The sequence below is a fragment of the Ranitomeya variabilis genome, chromosome 4, assembly GCF_051348905.1.
Source record: "Ranitomeya variabilis isolate aRanVar5 chromosome 4, aRanVar5.hap1, whole genome shotgun sequence".
In the NCBI taxonomy this organism is placed as follows: Eukaryota; Metazoa; Chordata; class Amphibia; order Anura; family Dendrobatidae; genus Ranitomeya; species Ranitomeya variabilis.
In genome coordinates this window covers 458,858,108-458,877,924 of record NC_135235.1, presented here as the reverse complement: position 1 = coordinate 458,877,924, position 19,817 = coordinate 458,858,108, and the positions used below count along the sequence as shown (strand labels likewise).

Genomic DNA, 19,817 nt, shown 5'->3' with positions numbered 1-19,817 from the left:
CAGTTCCTACGAGCTAAACGAATCTGCTCAAATGAGGAAAATTTTAACAAGCAAGCTATTGACCTCACAAGCAGTTTCCTCGATAGAGGCTACAGTAAAAGGACAATTAAGAGAGGCTATCAAAGGGCTGTAAAATCAACAAGAGACCAACTTTTATACCGCACCTCTGGATCTGAAAAAAGGGATAATAAGAACCAGGTACGTTTTATCTCTACCTTCAACAAAGAATGGAAAAGCCTGAAAGATATTATCTACAAACATTGGGAGGTATTATTGGTTGACCCGGTTTTACGCAACATACTACCTATTCAACCATCAATCGTGGCTAGAAGATCAGCCAATTTAAAGGATCTGTTGGTCCATAGCCATTACGAATCTATGAGATCTATAAATAACCAAGCTAATCGGAATGGATTGCCAGGTTTCTTTCCCTGTGGTCTTTGCAAAGGATGTCTTAACCATATTAAATCCACTACCTTCACGAACTGGAATGGATCTCGCAGCTACAATATCAGAAAACATCTTACATGTGCGTCGGTTGGGGTGATCTACCATGCCACGTGCCCCTGTGGGAAGGTCTATGTTGGCCTGACCACAAGGAAGTTGAAGGTAAGAACTCGTGAGCACATTAGGGACATTGAAAAAGTTAAGCCTGGCGAAGAGGATTCTTCACTTAAAAGTCTCCCTAGGCACTTTAAATATAACCATGGATGCAGCGCGAGAGGGTTGACAATAAAGACAATTGATCAAGTTGTACTAGGATCTCGGGGTGGGGACTTATCTAGGATTTTAGCCAGAATAGAGAGTAGGTGGATTTACTGTTTGGGCACTATGAGCCCTGGAGGCCTCAATGAAAGTTTGGGATTTGCAGCTTTTCTGTAGATTTGCTGATTATCACAATTATCTGAAGCATCTTTTTTTAGGGATGGGTCTTTTTTTAGGGATAGGTATTTTAAAGTTTTTAACAGTGTTGGTGTATTTCATAACTTTGCATTAATTATCATACTTTCTTATTTTTTCAAGATTTTACACTTCTGGTCAATCCCATGGTGGTTGAATGAGTGTCATGGACGTGCAAGGGATTCTCTAGGCCATTTCATCTAAATACCTTTCAGGACACTTTTTTGCTCGAATATTGGAATACGGCTGAATTCCAGGGATCTAACTTACTGGTCATAATGGGAGCCCTGATGGACAGGCAGGAGTCTAACTTGGCCCCCTCATCGGAGTCTTCTTTGGACACCTTTTTGTTTTCATATGGACTATATTTTATCTTATAGTTTGTAACATATGGTTTTTATCAAAGCGGGCATGTTTGGTGCTTTGGGAATGTGCTGCTGTGAGTGGCAGCAGCGGTCATATGACTGGAACCCATATATGGATTCAAATAGCTTAGCTGCAGGCATTCTTATGATATTACACAAGTTCAGGCGGTTGTTGTTAACCTTATTCAACGCCGTTTCCCCAGCAGCATCTGCTTCACTAATGTCGTTTTTGTTTTTTTTTTCACCTTAAAGGGATTCAGTAATTTTACATAAGTATGATGTAGGGTTTATACCCTCACTACGAGCACTTTGGTCACTTTGCACTTTATATATACCCTCTTTTACAGTGTTTTATGTTCACAGTAAGACAATTAAATGGTTTTTTACTTATTCAATGTTTACATTTAATTGTATATGGTACCTGTGAGAAGGATTAAATTTTTAATCTATGCACTTTAGTCACTCAGCACCTTGGATATATCCTTAGACATATCCTTTTCGGATATTTTATGTTCACAAATGAATGGGCATGCACTTAGTAGTTTTCCTATATTTGCTTCTATCCGGCACCAATGGGAAGGTGCGCATGCGCGAATCATCTGGTCACCTTGCATTTCCCGGGGCGCTCCATACTGCGTCTGCACTAATTATGGTGTTTGGTGCAGGGAGCGATATCAGAGAAATGCTTTTATCAGGAGGACACGAATGACCGCATGCGCCGCTGATTCTACATTGTGCCCCAACACATAAAAAGTAGATATTACAACACGGAGTAGATGGGTGGTATGCGTTCCACTTGCGGGTCACTTTCGTCACCTCCGGTTGTATGATTTAGTTATGGCACAGCCGGCAGTTTACCTGCATTCGGTATCGTAGATACGTCCATACCAATAAGGAATTACCTAAGTCATATCCTCTGCAGTCCGTGTACGTCCATTGGCCGTCAATCATTTAAATAACTGCACCTTCATCCCCTGTGCACGCCCCCGGAAGAAGCTACGGGCGAAACGAGCGTCGGGGCGACAGGGGAACGCCGGACTACCCGATAACACAGGACACATATCTGTTACGTGCAGTAGCGGTGAGACAATTTGTATTTTGTGATATTTATACTGATATTCATATGGGCTTGCCTAAATAATTTAGTATGTATTTCCCTGGTGGGCATTACAAAATGATATATTTACAATAGGCATTCATTAGGCTGATTGGGCTATATACCTTGTTTTACAAAGCCCTACAATGTCTCAGATCACTGCAGGTGGTCTTATTTGTTTTTCCTGATGGTATATATATAATTGGAGGGTATTTTTCCGGCCCCCTGCGTACTTCTTTGTACTGTATGTTCCATATCCATTGTTTTTATAAATTTGACTAATAAATAAAGTGATTTTATATTGATATCTTATGGATCTCTTCATTGGAGTCAGGGGACAATTCAACTGAACCTCCATATTGTTGTTTCATATGTTAGGAAGTGCCATATAATTTTTGGACATACAGTCATATGAAAAAGTTTGGGCACCCCTATTAATCTTAAGCTTAATGTTTTATAAAAATGTTTTTTTTTGCAACAGCTATTTCAGTTTGATATATCTAATAACTGTTGGACACAGTAATGTTTCTGCCTTGAAATGAGCTTTATTGTACTAACAGAAAATGTGCAATCTGCATTCAAACAAAATTTGACAGGTGCATAAATATGGGCACCCTTATCATTTTCTTGTTTTAAATACTCCTACCTACTTTTTACTGACTTACTAAAGCACTTTTTTTGGTTTTGTAACCTCATTGAGCTTTGAACTTCATAGCCAGGTGTATGCAATCATGAGAAAAGCTACTTAAAGTGGCCACTTGTAAGTTGTTCTCCTGTTTGAATCTCCTCCGAAGAGTGGCATCATGGGCTCCTCAAAACAACTGTCAAATGATCTGAAAACAAAGATTATTCAACATAGTTGTTCAGGGGAAGGATACAAAAAGCTGTCTCAGAGGTTTAACCTGTCAATTTCCACTGTGAACAACATAGTAAGGATATGGAAGAACACAGGTACAGTTCTTGTTAAGGCCAGAAAGAAACATCAGAAAGGCTGAGAAGAAGAATGGTGAGATAAGTCAAGGACAATCCTCAGACCATGTCCAGAGAGCTGCAGCATCAACTTGCTGCAGATGGTGTCACTGTGCATCGGTCAACTATACAACGCACTTTGCACAAGGAGAAGCTGTATGGGAGAGTGATGCGAAAGAAACCGTTTCTGCAAGCACGCAACAAACAGAGTCGGCTGAGGTATGCAAAAGCACATTTGGAGAAGCCAATTTCTTTTTGGAAGAAGGTCCTGTGGACTCATGAAACCAAGATTGAGTTGTTTGGCAATACAAAAAGGCATTATGCATGGCGGCAAAAAAACACAGTGCGTTGTATAGTTGACCGATGCACAGTGACACCATCTGCAGCAAGTTGATCTCTGGAGGTGGTCTGAGGATTGTCCTTGACTGATCTCACCTTTCTTCTTCTCTGCCTTTCTGATGTTTTTCTTGGCCTGCCACTTCTGGCCTTAACAAGAACTGTACCTGTGTTCTTCCATTTCCTTACTATGTTCCTCACAGTGGAAATTGACAGGTTAAATCTTTTTGTATCCTTCCCCTGAACAACTATGTTGAATAATCTTTGTTTTCAGATCATTTGACAGTTGTTTTGAGGAGCCCATGATGCCACTCTTCAGAGGAGATTCAAACAGGAGAACAACTTGCAAGTGGCCACTTTAAGTAGCTTTTCTCATGATTGCATACACCTAGCTATGAAGTTCAAAACTCAATGAGGTTACAAAACCAAAAAAAGTGCTTTAGTAAGTCAGTAAAAAGTAGGTAGGAGTATTTAAAACAAGAAAATGATAAGGGTGCCCATACTTATGCACCTGTCAAATTTTGTTTGAATGCAGATTGCACATTTTCTGTTAGTACAATAAACCTCAATTCAAGGCAGAAACATTACTGTGTCCAACAGTTATTAGATATATGAAACTGAAATAGCTGTTGCAAAATAAACCATTTTTATAAAACATTAAGCTTAAGATTAATAGGGGTGCCCAAACTTTTTCATATGACTGTATTTGTTGAATTAAGTTCCTTAAGGGGTCTAGTTTCCAAAATGAGGTCACTTGTGGGGGGTTTCTACTGTTTAGGCACATCAGGGGCTCTCCAAACGCGACATGGTTTCCGATCTCAATTCCAGCCAATTCTACATTGAAAAAGTAAAACAGCACTCCTTCTCTTCCAAGCTCTGCGGTGCGCCCAAACAGTTGTTTACCCCCACATATGGGGTATCGACGTACTCAGGAGAAATTGCACAACAACTTTTGTGGTCTAATTTCTCCTGTTACCCTTGTCAAAATAAAAATTTTGGGGCAAAAAGATCATTTTTGTAGAAAAAATGCGATGTTTTATTTTCACGGCTCTACGTTATAAACTTCCGTGAAGCACCTGGGGGTTTAAAGTGCTCACTAGTGTTGAGCGATACCTTCCGATATTTGAAAGTATCGGTATCGGATTGTATCGGCCGATATCCAAAAAATATCGGATATCGCCGATACCGATACCCGATACCAATACAAGTCAATGGGACACAAATATCGGTGATCCTGGATGGTTCCCAGGGTCTGAAGGAGAGGAAACCATACAAGTGATCCTGGATGGTTCCCAGGGTCTGAAGGAGAGGAAACTCTCCTTCAGGCCCTGGGATCCATATTCATGTGTAAAATAAAGAATAAAAATAAAAAATAGGGATATACTCACCCTCTGACGCTCCCTGGTAGTAACCGCTGCAACCGGCAGCCTCCGTTCCTAAGAATGAGTGAGTGAAGGACCTTCGATGACGTGGCAGCTTGTGATTGGTCGCGTGACCGCTCATGTGACCGCTCACGCGACCAATCACAAGACCGCGACGTCATCGCAGGTCCTTCACTCGCTCATTCTTAGGAACGGAGGCTGCCGGTTGCAGCGGTTACTACCAGGGCGCGTCATAGGGTGAGTATATCCCTATTTTTTTTTTATTCTTTATTTTACACATGAATATGCATTCCGATCCCGATTCCCGATATCGCAAAAATATCGTAACTCGGTATCGGAATTCCGATACCGGAAATATCGGCCGATACCTGATACCTGCGGTATCGGAATACTCAACACTAGTGCTCACCACACATCTAAATAAGTTCCTTAAGGGGTCTAGTTTCCAAAATGGTGTCATTTGTGGGGGGTTTCCACTGTTTAGGCACATCAGGGGCTCTCCAATCGCGACATGGGTTCCGATCTCAATTCCAGCCAATTCTACATTGAAAAAGTAAAACGGCGCTCCTTCTCTTCCAAGCTCTGCGGTGCGCCCAAACAGTGGTTTACCCCCACATATGGGGTATCGACGTACTCAGGAGAAATTGCACAACAACGTTTGTGGTCTAATTTCTCCTGTTACCCTTGTGAAAATAAGAATTTGTGGGTGAAAAGATCATTTTTGTGTAAACAAATGCGATTTTTTATTTTCACGGCTCTACTTTATAAACTTCTGTGAAGCACTTGGGGGCTCAAAGTGCTCACCACACATCTAGTTAAGTTCCTTAAGGGGTCTGGTTTCCAAAATGGTGTCACTTGTGGAGCGTTTCCACTGTTTAGGCACATCAGGGGCTCTCTAAACATGACATGGAATCCGATCTCAATTCCAGCCAATTCTGCATTGAAAAAGTCAATCGACGCTCCTTCTCTTCCAAGCTCTGCGGTGCGCCCAAACAGTGGTTTACCCCGACATATGGGGTATCAGCGTATTCAGGAGAAATTGCTCAACAAAATGTATGGTTAAATTTCTGTTTTTACACTTGTGAAAATAAAAAAATATGGTTCTGAATTAAAATGTTTGCAAAAAAAGTTAAATGTTCATTTTTTCCTTCCACATTGTTTCAGTTCCTGTGAAGGGTTAATAAACTTCTTGAATGTGGTTTTGAGCACCTTGAGGGGTGCAGTTTTTAGAATGGTGTCACACTTGGTTATTTTCTATCATATAGATCCCTCAAAATGACTGCAAATGTGATGTGGTCCCTAAAAAAATGGTGTTGTAAAAATGAGAAATTGCTGGTCAACTTTTAACCCTTATAACTCCCTAACAAAAAAAATGTTGTTTCCAAAATTGTGCTGATGTAAAGTAGACATGTGGGAAATGTTATTTATTAACTACTTTGTGTGACATATCTCTCTGATTTAAGGGCATAAAAATACAAAGTTTGAAAATTGCAAAATTTTAAAATATTTTGCAATATTTCCATTTTTTTAAATAAATAATCGCAAGTAATATCGAAGAAATGTTACCACTAACATGAAGTACAATATGTCACAAAAAAACAGTCTCAGAATCAGCGGGATCCGTTAAAGCGTTCCAGAGTTATAACCTCACTAATTGACAGTGGTCAGAATTGTAAAAATTGGCTCGGTCATTAAGTATCAAATTGGCTCTGTCACTAAGGGGTTAACCACACTGCTATTATTTTGTACATTACTGCATATTGTTATGTACGTGTTCACACACTCAAACAGATAAAGGATGAAGGAAAGGTTTAACAAATAGAGACACCATGCCTGCACTCAACTAGTCCCTGCACAGACTAGGAAAGTCCCTAACCACTAGGGATGAGTGAACATTCTCGGTGATACTCGGATATCACTCGAGTATCACTGTGCTCGGATGTACTTGTTACTCGGTGAGCAATGGGCGGTGCTCGAGTTCAAACTCAAATCCCCGCCCCACATCTCTAGCACCTGTTACGCCAGCTGGCAGGTTCTCTTTAAGGACAAGTATATATCAATTACCTTTACCTTTCCGTCAAAAATGAGACCTTCAAGTTGAGGTTTGACAAACGCATCATGCCAGCGGTGAAGGTTGCTTGCTGTAATGAGAGCATCGCTTATCATGCAAAATATGTAAGAAAACATAACCAATATATGTGCAATTAACACTCAGATACAATTCGCTTTTGTCTTTTCAGACTCAGAAATGCCAAATTGACCTGGTGATAAGTCTTTGACACCTATAACCAGGCACATTTGCCACATTAAGGGGCTTGGAAAGGTGGGGAGAATATGACGAATGCTCTCAAAGCTGATATGGTTGCTATACTTTCATCACAAAGCTATTGAAATTTCAATGTAATTTTTCCAATATGACAAACTAAAGCATCACAAAGGATTATATTTACTGGGATAGTCTTTATTTTGATGGGAAATCCATATTTAAATGACGGCCTTAGCGCTTATTGCCAGTATAATTGTTCCAGCAAACCAACAATGGTTAAAAAAGGTCCAAATAATCATTTGTATTCTTTTTTTCTTTTCATTTATTGCACCAAATTCTTTTAAATGGCTCATGAATTTTTTGCAAAATAAAAAATGCTCTTTAATTTTTTCTTTATAATTTCTTAACCCTGTTCAGTTCAAACAGTTGTTTGTCCAGCTAAAATGTTGCAAGAATGTTTGTGGTAAAATTCCAGATGCATCTGAAATCACTTTTTTGGGGCAACTACTAAACAATTCCAAAAAATGTCACACAATGATGAATTAACTGAGTACATCTGAAAACCCCAAACACATCCCACATTGACAAACATTCAAAAACAAACAAACAAGTGAAAACATATCAAATAGACTTTAAAAAGGATGCAAGCAAAAAAAACTATACAAAAAGGTGAATATGCAATAATAAATAAATCAGGTCCTATGCGTTTACGCTAGATTTAATTATTCACTTCAAAGAAAGTAATATCCAGAATTGTTTTTTTATGGAAAGCACAAATACAGGTGCTTATCACACAATAAGTATTTCATAAAAGAGTCAATTTATTTGAGTTCTTCAATACAAAAAGTAAAACTCATATATTATATAGACTATAGAGTCATTACAGAGTGATGTATTTCAAGTATTTATTTGATTATGCAAACTAGGGGGCAGGTCAGCGAGGGATCAGTGACCTGTCAGAAGTCTGCATTATGAATACCTAATCAGAGCACCACATGAAAACTCCCCCCTCCAGGCCCACCCCGGGGCACGAGCATATCATTAACTCAAAAATGAAAATAGAGATTAAAAAGAACTACAAGACGGATTTCATCAACCAAAATATCATTTTAATCAGAATAACGGTGCCAACCTGACACTGTCTGTATGTTACCCTGCACAATCCTGCTTACAGGTTCCCTCTACTGGCATGTCTATGGGTTATAGCAGGATGGTGGTTGGCACTGTAACCTTGCAGCTCCTGGATCCTGGGGTCAAATCCCACAAAGGAAAATGTCTGCAAAGAGTTTGTACACTTTCCCCTGATACTTTGTTTTCCTCTCATGCCAGATAATAAGGAATTTAGATTGTAAGCTCCAATGGGAACAATGAGGATGAAGTCTTTAAATTGCTGTGGAAGTTAATGGTGCTATAAATCATGAGTTTAGTAAAATAGTTGCAGGTCCCTGCATCTATCTAGTAAGGCCGGATAAGGGCTACAAGCCTGGAAGAGGGCCATCATAAGAGGGTTTGTGCAGGAATTTAAGGGGTTAAAATAAGTGTAGGACATGAGAAAAAGATGGGGGTGGAGTTTAGGGTCAGGGGGGAAATCCTCAAAGTTGGAGATACGGTTCATATGGTACGGTTGTGAGGGAGCCGGCAATGGCTGTGGACCACCCCCGATGGACTAAATTTGGGTAGTAGAACTTCTGCGTAAAGGGGCCTTGGTAGGTCCATTGGTAGTGGTTACCATTATACGCCAGGTTCTTGTTTATTATGGTGCCTCTTAGCAGGTGTGGAATCAGCTAGAGGTAATATGACTTGAGCAGTCATTGCAAACATAGTGGGCTCACAAGAATTATGGGGCTTTAAGGACCATTTCCCTTCCACTGGTTGGGATATTTGTGGAAAGCTATTCCTATCTAATGTTTATTTATGTTGCGTGTTTTACTAAAAGGCTGCTGTGGCCTATTCATTCCATCCAGCTGTGTCAACTCACTTCATTTCAGGTAGGAATCAGTTGTTTGAGGTAGGGATGAGCGAACCCGATCTGTAAAGTTTGGAGTTCATACCGGACACCTAGTGTCTGGTGCTGAACTCCAAGCATAGACTTCTACCAGATGTCCATGAGAAGTTCATGTAACCGTTAGGAGTTTGGATGTTTAATAAGGCTTGCTGAAAGGCTGCAGAATAGCCACTAAACAAGCTTTTAGGCTGTGGGAAATTGCGCATCCATCACAGCCATGACAAGTATTGTACAGCATAACTGCTGGATCAGGGGGTGGTGCTGCTCTGGCTAGTATAGAACAGCTTGAGTGAGGGACAGTGTAATTGAAAAAGTAATAAAAAAAATGTGGGTTCCCTCATATGTTTCATAGTCAGGAAAGAGAAAGCAGACAGCTGTGAGCCTAATAAGACCAGCCCTCAGCCGCCCCAGAAATGGCACATCCATTAGATGCGCCAATTTTGGCACTAATCCTCAGTTCTTCCTGATTACCCCAATTGCCACTGCATCAGGGCAATGGTTTATGGGGTTGATGTTATCTTTGTAATGTCATCTGGCATCAAGCCCATGGGTTAGTAATGGACAGGTGTCTATCAGACACCCCCATTATTAACTCTATATTTAAAAATAAAGACACAGACACACAGGAAAAGGAGTAAAACCTCCCCAACACATTCCGTGGTTTACCCATTTATTATTTAAAAATAATCCCAGCAGCTCCTGACGAGATCCCATGAATTCAGTGATTTTCACCTGTAATCTATGGAGCTTCATTATGAAAAGACATTCCATAAATTACTCATGATGGTCACGTCTAACGAGAGTTGACGTCAGAAACATCATCGCTTGTGAGACATGACCGTCAGTGACCTATGGAGCCTCGTTCTCAAGGCTGCATATGTCACTCACTGTCATTTTCTCACAGGTGATGACAACAGTAACATCATCGCCTGTGAGACATAACTGCGAGTGATCTATGCAGTCTTGCTCTCGAAAACAAGGCTGCATAGGTCACTCACAGTCATGTCTCATAGATGATAACGATTCTAAAATCATCTCTCATGAGACGTGACCACGCGTAACCTATGGAGCATCGTTCTCCAAACAATGCTCTATAAGTTGCAGGTGAGAATCACTAGATGTTATGAGAACTCACAATGTATTATGTTGGAACTGCTGGGTTTATTTTTTTTTATAATAAATGGGTAAACCAGGGAATGTGTGGATGAGTCTTTAATCAAATATACACTTTTTTTCCTGTGCGTATGTGACTTTTTGTTTTTAAATATGGAGTTAGTAATGGGGGTGTCTGATAGACTTCTCTTCATAAAAAAAAACCTTGGGCTTGATGCCAGCTGACAATACAAAGGTGACATCAACCCCAAAAACTATTACCCCGATAGTAACCACACCAGGCCAATCGAGAAAAGACTAGGCTAAGCGCCAAAATTGTGTGGGCCATTTCTGGGACAATTGAGAGCTGGTCTTATTAGGCTGAGAAGGGGCCAGTATCCATGGATCTTCCCTGCCTATTAATATATGCACCCAGAACTCCCATTTTTAGTAACCAGCAAAGGCAAAGTATAAAGCTGAGGGCTGATCCTAATAGACTGGGAAGGTCCATGGATATTGTCCCCTTCCCAGCATAATCCTAGTAGGATACAGTCACTGTAAACAATGTTTCTGTTTGTTTTCACTCTCACCCCTATAATCCTTCACTTTGTTATAGCCCCCCTAATCCCTATATCTAGTAAGGAACTGTTCATTTCTTCTTCGATCCTTCCCATCCATCTCACCTCCTTCTCTGAACTGTTCCTCAACATACAAGTCCCCTCATGCTCTCTCCTGCTCCCACCTGCTAACACTTTCTCTGCTCCTTCTCAATGCTGGTGATATCTCTCCAAATCCTGGTCCTCCTCACCACACCCCCACAGTCATTTCTACCTCCCATCCACGCTCTATCACAAATTTCCGTAACCTCTCTAACCATATACCCATTCGCCCAGCCCCTGCTTCCCCAGTCCCACTAAGGCCGGAGCCGCACTACACTACACTACAGCGTAATACGGCCAAGTTCAATGCAATAAAAAATCGCATAGCACTCGGCCCAATGTTAATCTATGGGACAGCTCCTATTATCCGTTGTTTTCTCGGCCGTATTCAGGATCCGAGTGAAATCGCAGCATGTTGCGATTTTCAGCGTATCTTGGCTGAGAATCACCAATGCAAGTCTATGGGTGCGAGAAAAAAATCAGATTCCACACGGACCATGCATGTGAATTGCGAGAAATACGATTACTTCTCCAGGTGACAGGAAATTGAATCATCCATTATCAGGAAGCTTTGGCATGCAAATTTCTTGGCCACATGTAGAGCAAACCAGGAAGCACGCCTCCACGGAGTGTAGCAGCATGGCCAGACATATAAATGTTGAGGTGCTGATAGCTCTGGTCCATGATAGACCACAATTATGGGACCAACGCGACGCACATTATGCGGACCGTGCACATAAAGACGCAGCATGGAGGGCAATCTGTCGCCACATGTTCCCCGATTTTGATAAGCGACCTCATGAGGTGCAGCAAGAAATTTGTAAGTACCATCCTTTACCAAAATACCTTAAAAATTGCCTTCCTGAGAAAAATTACCATGAACACATCATATGTGATGTGGTTATTAGTGAGGTTACTGTTAAACTTTTGTTTGCGGATGCGAAATCAGCAACATGACACCCAAATATGTGTTACATTTAATAGCAATAGTCCTTTTATATAGGACAAAGGGACTGTTATTTCCCTCTAGGCTCCAGGGTAGAGATGAGCGGTGTTCGAGTCGAACTGTTCGCCAATTTCAAATTCGAGCTGTTTTGGGCGGTGTTCGAGTCGTTCGACGAACCCGAACAATTTGCTTAAAATTCGGCTGTTCGAGTTTCTGTTCGATAACTGTTCATTCACCAAAAGCTAGCTTGATTTGCACATTAAAACTGTTTATCATTGTTAATGGACTGTTTCAGTGTATAGTGGGCGGGTGGGGGGGAAACGGGGGATAGATCTGTGCTGAAATAACGCCGATCTCCATATTTTTTTTTCTTTCCCACATTTACAGTGGGGCGGTGCAGTCTCTCAGCCTATCAGCAGTGTGCACACACACAGCAATGTGCATGTGATGCAGACAAGCAAGGGCATGTGTCATTGGCTGTGTATGTCACATGTCACTCCTTGCCCAATGAGAACCAGCCATTTGCCCCGTCGTCACCATTTCCTCACTGCTGCAGCTTAGTGTTAGACGGCACCGCTGCTGCTGTGGGCACTATACAGTCAAAGAGTCTTTTTTGCCAGCGAATTTTCTATGAGATAGGTTTAGGGAGTCGGGAGTTGGGACTAGTTGTAATATTAGCCCTTTTCAGGGAAGGTTACAGCAGTTCATAGCACTGTTTGCCAGGCAGGTCTGAGCCAGTGCTGTGCAAGTGTTAGCCACAGCATTTGGTGTAATCTAGCTCAGCCAATCCTTTTGGGCTAGTAGCATTGTCTGATAGTCATCTGAGTAGCCCGCCTGTGAAGCTAGCTACACCGCCTGTGTATCTCAATTTTTACGGCATCTAACCCAGTAAATCGTTTTGGGGTTTTTGGCTTAGTAGCAGTGTCTGCACGTCAGCAGAGTAGCCCGCCTGTGAAGCTAGCACACCGCCTGTGTATCTCAATTTTTACTGCATCTAACCCAGTAAATCGTTTTGGGGTTTTGGGCTTAGTAGCAGTGTCTGCACGTCAGCAGAGTAGCCCGCCTGTGAAGCTAGCTACACCGCCTGTGTATCTCAATTTTGACTGCATCTAACCCAGTAAATCGTTTTGGGGTTTTGGGCTTAGTAGCAGTGTCTGCACGTCAGCAGAGTAGCCCACCTGTGAAACAAACTATACCGCCTGTGTATCTCTATTTCCACTGCATCTAATCCAGTTGATAGTTTTGGGCCTAGTAGCATTGTCTGCACGTCAGCAGAGTAGCCCGCCTGTGAAGCTAGCTATACCGCCTATGTATCTCAATTTTTACGGCATCCAACCCAGTAAATCGTTTTGGGGTTTTGGGCTTAGTAGCATTGTCTGCATGTCAGCAGAGTAGCCCGCCTGTGAAACAAACTATACCACCTGTGTATCTCTATTTCCACTGCATCTAATCCAGTTGATAGTTTTGGGCCTAGTAGCATTATCTGCACGTCAGCAGAGAAGCCCGCCTGTGAAACAAACTATACTGCCTGTGTATCTCTATTTTCACTGCATCTAATCCAGTTGATAGTTTTGGGCCTAGTAGCATTGTCTGCACGTCAGCAGAGTAGCCCGCCTGTGAAGCTAGCTATACCGCCTGTGTATCTCAATTTTTACGGCATCCAACCCAGTAAATCGTTTTGGGGTTTTGGGCTTAGTAGCATTGTCTGCATGTCAGCAGAGTAGCCCGCCTGTGAAACAAACTATACCGCCTGTGTATCTCTATTTCCACTGCATCTAATCCAGTTGATAGTTTTGGGCCTAGTAGCATTGTCTGCACGTCAGCAGAGTAGCCCGCCTGTGAAACAAACTTTACCGCCTGTGTATCTTTATTTTCACTGCATCTAATCCAGTTGATAGTTTTGGGCTTAGTAGCATTGTCTGCACGTCAGCAGAGTAGCCTGCCTGTGAAGCTAGCTACACCGCCTGTGTATCTCAATTTTTACGGCATCTAATCCAGTTGATAGTTTTGGGCCTAGTAGCATTGTCTGCACGTCAGCAGAGTAGCCTGCCTGTGAAGCTAGCTACACCGCCTGTGTATCTCAATTTTTACGGCATCTAACCTAGTAACTCGTTTTGGGGTTTTGGGCTTAGTAGCAGTGTCTGCACGTCAGCAGAGTAGCCCGCCTGTGAAACAAACTATACCGCCTGTGTATCTCTATTTTCACTGCATCTAATCCAGTTGATAGTTTTGGGCCTAGTAGCATTGTTTGCACGTCAGCAAAGTAGCCTGCCTGTGAAACAAACTATACCGCCTGTGTATCCCTATTTTCACTGCATCTAATCCAGTTGATAGTTTTGGGCCTAGTAGCATTGTCTGCACGTCAGGAGAGTAGCCCGCCTGTGAAACAAACTATACCGCCTGTCTATCTCTATTTTCACTGCATCTAATCCAGTTTATAGTTTTGGGCCTAGTAGCATTGTCTGCACGTCAGCAGAGTAGCCCGCCTGTGAAACAAACTATACCGCCTGTGTATCTCTATTTTCACTGCATCTAATCCAGTTGATAGTTTTGGGCCTAGTAGCATTGTCTGCACGTCAGCAGAGTAGCCCGCCAGTGAAACAAACTATACCGCCTGTGTATCTCTATTTTCACTGCATCTAATCCAGTTCATAGTTTTGGGCCTAGTAGCATTGTCTGCACGTCAGCAGAGTAGCCCGCCTGTGAAACAAACTATACCGCATGTGTATCTCTATTTTCACTGCCTCTAATCCAGTTGATAGTTTTGGGCCAAGTAGAATTGTCTGCACGTCAGCAGAGTAGCCCACCCGTGAAACAAACTATACCGCCTGTGTATCTCTATTTTCACTGCATCTAATCCAGTTCATAGTTTTGGGCCTAGTAGCATTGTCTGCACGTCAGCAGAGTAGCCCGCCTGTGAAACAAACTATACCGCATGTGTATCTCTATTTTCACTGCATCTAATCCAGTTGATAGTTTTGGGCCTAGTAGCATTGTCTGCACATCAGCAGCGTAGCCCGCCTGCGAAGCTAGCTACACCGCCTGTGTATCTCTATTTTCACTGCATCTAATCCAGTTGATAGTTTTGGGCCTAGTACCACAGTTTGGCCACTCAGTTCTGCTCGGTTTTCATCCATCGGTTGTTGTGCCAACAACTACAGATACAGAGTTGCCAATTAAGCACTAAAATGAGTGGCAAAAGGCCTGCTGCTGGTGGAAAGGGGAATAGGCATGTTGGAAAGGGAAAAAAAGGTTGTGTCCGTGGGTTAGGTCATAAAGCAACAGTAACATCTGCAGAAGAAAAACCATCTTCCAGCCAAAGTAAGATGTCTACTTCTTTTCGTGGACAATCTGATATGATCGCTTTTTTATGACCATCGCGACAAGCATCGCCAAAAATTCCAGATGAGGCACAAAAACAGCAGGTGCTTGAACGGATATCAAGTGCTCGTTCAAGTGGGCTCTCCTCCATGTCAACTTCAACATCACAACTACTCCAGTCCTCAGAGTTGTCACCCCAATCGCACTTGTTTCCTCACAGCTCCCAAGTCTCCACACATGATCAGTAGAGTAGCCTGCCTGTGAAACAAACTATACCGCCTGTGTACCTCTATTTTCACTGCATCTAATCCAGTTGATAGTTTTGGGCCTAGTAGCATTGTCTGCACGTCAGCAGAGTAGCCCGCCAGTGAAACAAACTATACCGCCTGTGTATTTCTATTTTCACTGCATCTAATCCAGTTGATAGTTTTGGGCCTAGTAGCATTGTTTGCACGTCAGCAGAGTAGCCCGCCTGTGAAACAAACTATACCGCCTGTGTATCTCTATTTTCACTGCCTATAATCCAGTTGAAAGTTTTGGGCCAAGTAGCATTGTCTGCATGTCAGCAGAGTAGCCCACCTGTGAAACAAACTATACCGCCTGTGTATCTCTATTTTCACTGCATCTAATCCAGTTGATAGTTTTGGGCCTAGTAGCATTGTCTGCACATCAGCAGAGTAGCCCGCCTGTGAAGCTAGCTACACCGCCTGTGTATCTCTATTTTCACTCCATCTAATCCAGTTGATAGTTTTGGGCCTAGTACCACAGTTTGGCCACTCAGTTCTGCTCGGTTTTCATCCATCGGTTGTTGTGCCAACAACTTCAGATACAGAGTTGCCAATTAAGCACTAAAATGAGTGGCAAAAGGCCTGCTGCTGGTGGAAAGGGGAATAGGCATGTTGGAAAGGGAAAAAAAGGTTGTGTCCATGGGTTAGGTCATAAAGCAACAGTAACATCTGCAGAAGAAAGACCATCTTCCAGCCAAAGTAAGATGTCTACTTCTTTTCGTGGACAATCTGATATGATCCCTTTCTTACGACCATCGCGACAAGCATCGCCAAAAATTCCAGATGAGGCACAAAAACAGCAGGTGCTTGAACGGATATCAAGTGCTCGTTCAAGTGGGCTCTCCTCCATGTCAACTTCAACATCACAACTACTCCAGTCCTCAGAGCTGTCACCCCAATCGCACTTGTTTTCTCACAGCTCCCAAGTCTCCACACATGATTGAGTCTGTAGAGCTGTTTACGCATACTATAGCCTGGGAATCAGAGGTCTGCTCCAGAGCTTCTGTGAATCCAGACGAGGAAATGATCTGCACTGATGCCCAGAATCTTTGTGAGTCGGATCCAGGCCCAGATGAAGAAGGTTCTGAGCATAATGTAGACCCTCGTTCCCAAACTGTAACTCCTGTTGGTGGAGACAATGAGGAAGATGATGATGACACTGAGATACCTGATTGGAACGAAAACTTGACTTTTCGGTCGGGGCAGGAAGAGGTTGGCTCTGAGGACGACGGGTGTGAGAACACACAGGATGATGATGATGAGGTTGTAGACCCCACTTACTGTGAACCCCCAGTCCGCCAGTCCATGAGGTCAGCAGAGGAGGTGGAGGAGGATGCTAGTGACGAGTCTGACGACAAGGTAACGGTGCGCCTTCCTGGACAGAGACGGAGTACTGGAAGCACGTCAACAACTGCATCCTCAACCCCAATTGTGCCTCAGATCAGAAGTTGTGGTGGCTCTTCAGGTCGCACGGGCTTTAAGCCTTGCATAGCCTGGGCATTTTTTGACATCGCAAAGGATGACCCAACTCATGTTGTCTGTAAGATTTGTCAACAAAATCTCAGTAGAGGCCAAAAAATCACTAGCTTGAGTACTTCATGCATGAACCGTCACATGGATATGAGGCATAAGTTGCAGTGGGAAGCTCACTGTGCTACAATGCGGCCTAGTGGGCCGGGTCAACCACCGTCTGCCCCATCAAGTGCATCCGCGTCCTCTTCATCCTCTGTGACTGTGGGGACAGCAGTCGCACATGGTTTTGGAAGCAGACCTTCAACCTCTTTACTCGCAACAGCCAGTGTGATTGGCAGGTCGTCAGGATATTTGCAAGTGGAAACACCTGCTGGTGTTGAGCGCTCTCCGACATCGACACCACATTTTGATCAAGGCAACAGGACATCTCCGCCTGCACCTTCCTCACAGACCAGTAGTTTGCCGGGGACACCCTACTCAAGTCCGTCTAAGCAGATGTGGACAAGTAAAAGACCATTTCCTCCTAGCCATGACAAAGCTAAGAGGTTGAATTTCTCCATCTGCAAGCTGTTGGCTACAGAAATGCTGCCTTTCCGCCTGGTGGACACAGAGGATTTTCGAGACCTTATGTCCGTCGCAGTGCCCCAGTACCAGATGCCCAGTCGCCACTACTTCTCAAAGAAAGCTGTGCCTGCGCTACACCAGCATGTCGCACACAACATCACCGCTTCCTTGAGAAACTCTGTGTGTGACAGGGTGCATTTCACCTCAGACACTTGGACGAGTAGACATGGAATTTAGGACCTGAGAATTACATCACGGCTTGTGATTGGTCGCGTGGTGGTCACATGGGCGGCCGCGACCAATCACAAGGCCCTGAACACGCTCATTCTTAGGAAGGAAGGCTGCCGGAAAGAAGCCGAGGGTGAGTATATTCCTATTAGGTATATACTCACCCTCGGACGCGCCCTGCTTCTTTCCGGCAGCCTTCCTTCTTAAGAATGAGCACATGAAGGGCCTTAGATGACGTCACGGCTTGTGATTGGTCGCGGCCGCCCATGTGACCGCTCACGCGACCAATCACAAGCCGTGACGTAATTCTCAGGTCCTAAATTCCTAGAATGAGGAATTTAGGACCTGAGAATTACGTCACGGCTTGTGATTGGTCGCGTGGCGGTCACATGAGCGGCACGCGACCAATCAGAAGCCGTGACGTCATGGAAGGCCGTAAACGTGCTCATTTTAAGCAAAGAAGGCTGCCGGTTACCAGCGGCGATGTCCAGGGGCCTCCGGAGAGGTGAGTATATCAATATTTTTTATTTTAATTCTTTATTTTACACTTAAATGTGGATTCCGATACCGATTTCCGATATCGCAAACATATCGGAACTCGGTATCGGAATTCCGATACCAGATTCAGAAGATCGCCGACCTCATGGCCGACCCCACACAGGGGTCGGGTCGGGTTTCATGAAACCCGACTTTGCCAAAAGTCGGCGACTTCTGAAAATGGCCGACCCATTTCGCTCAACCCTATTCAACATCACTATTGACACTTCCCTCTCAGCTGCCACTAAACTTCTATCTCTCACTTCCTCCTTCGGCCTCACTCAATGGTCTTCTGCAGAAACCCACAGAGATGGCCACACACTGGACCTCATCTTCACCCACCTCTGCTCCTGATCTAACCTCTTTAACTCACCTCTTCCTCTTTCTGACCACAACCTACTCACATTCTCTTCCCTCTCCACTCCTTGTCTTCAATTCTTAACCCACAAACTTGCACACCCTTGCAGAAATCTTAAACACCTTGATCAACACTCACTCTCTGAATCCCTCCTCCCTCTTACAGACATAAGTTCCCTACACAATGTGGATGCCGCTGCCGCTTTATATAACACCACAATAGCTGTAGCTTTGGAATCGGTTGCCTCTCTCACACATACCAAAGCTCGGAAAATCAACAGAAGCCCTGGCACACCAGCCTGACCAAAGAACTGAGGCGAGCTTCCAGGACTGGTGAGCGGAGATGGAAAAGATCCCACTCCAACGAGCACTTCATTACATTCAAACAGTCCCTCACTACTTTCAAGGCCACACTCGCCACAGCTAAACAAACTTACTTCTCATCTCTCATATCCTCCCTGTCTCACAACCTGTAGTGTGAATATAAAAATGGCTATTTTGAGTCCATATTGAAATATACAAAATGCATACAGACCATTGCAGAGTAGCATTTCTGGTCACACATTTACAGACAAACAATGCTCATAGTTACACAATCTTGAGAACTGTTTACTTATTGTCTGAAGTCCTTGCACCTCACAAACAGTTATATGCTTATGTTTGTTATTGTAAAACATTAAGGTTTATTTTACCTCTGTCTGTGGTGGTTTTATGTAACCCTTGTGGGCTTTTTATGTATTTATGGGCTTATGGCCCATTGTCTGATGTATGACTGGTATCTTGGTCTCATCCCACTTTGAAAGCACTATATAAGGCCAGAGAAACATGACTAAGACAGAAGCATAAACTGGTGTTCCTGTACTTACATGTACACAGTGTTTTGATAGCTGTATAAGTGGGGATGCTCGTGTTGTGAATTTCCCATGGGTTCTCTGTCTTGGTGTTGCTTTTCTGATTTTCCAGACAGATTATGTTTAAAAGCCCCTTGGTGATGGATGATGTATATGTGAGTATATGTACTTAATCATTATAAG

The 19,817-nt window shown here is 43.2% G+C and overlaps 1 protein-coding gene across 1 annotated transcript in view; it reads right to left on the bottom strand.

Moving 5' to 3' along the window:
- The window catches only part of LOC143769023 (BPI fold-containing family C protein-like), a 199,270-nt gene that overhangs the window by 63,116 nt on the left and 116,337 nt on the right, over positions 1-19,817 (bottom strand). The window contains exon 6 of the mRNA XM_077257625.1: positions 7,119-7,189. Coding sequence (XP_077113740.1) covers positions 7,119-7,189 — 71 coding nt within the window. The remainder of the gene's footprint in view (positions 1-7,118; positions 7,190-19,817) is intronic.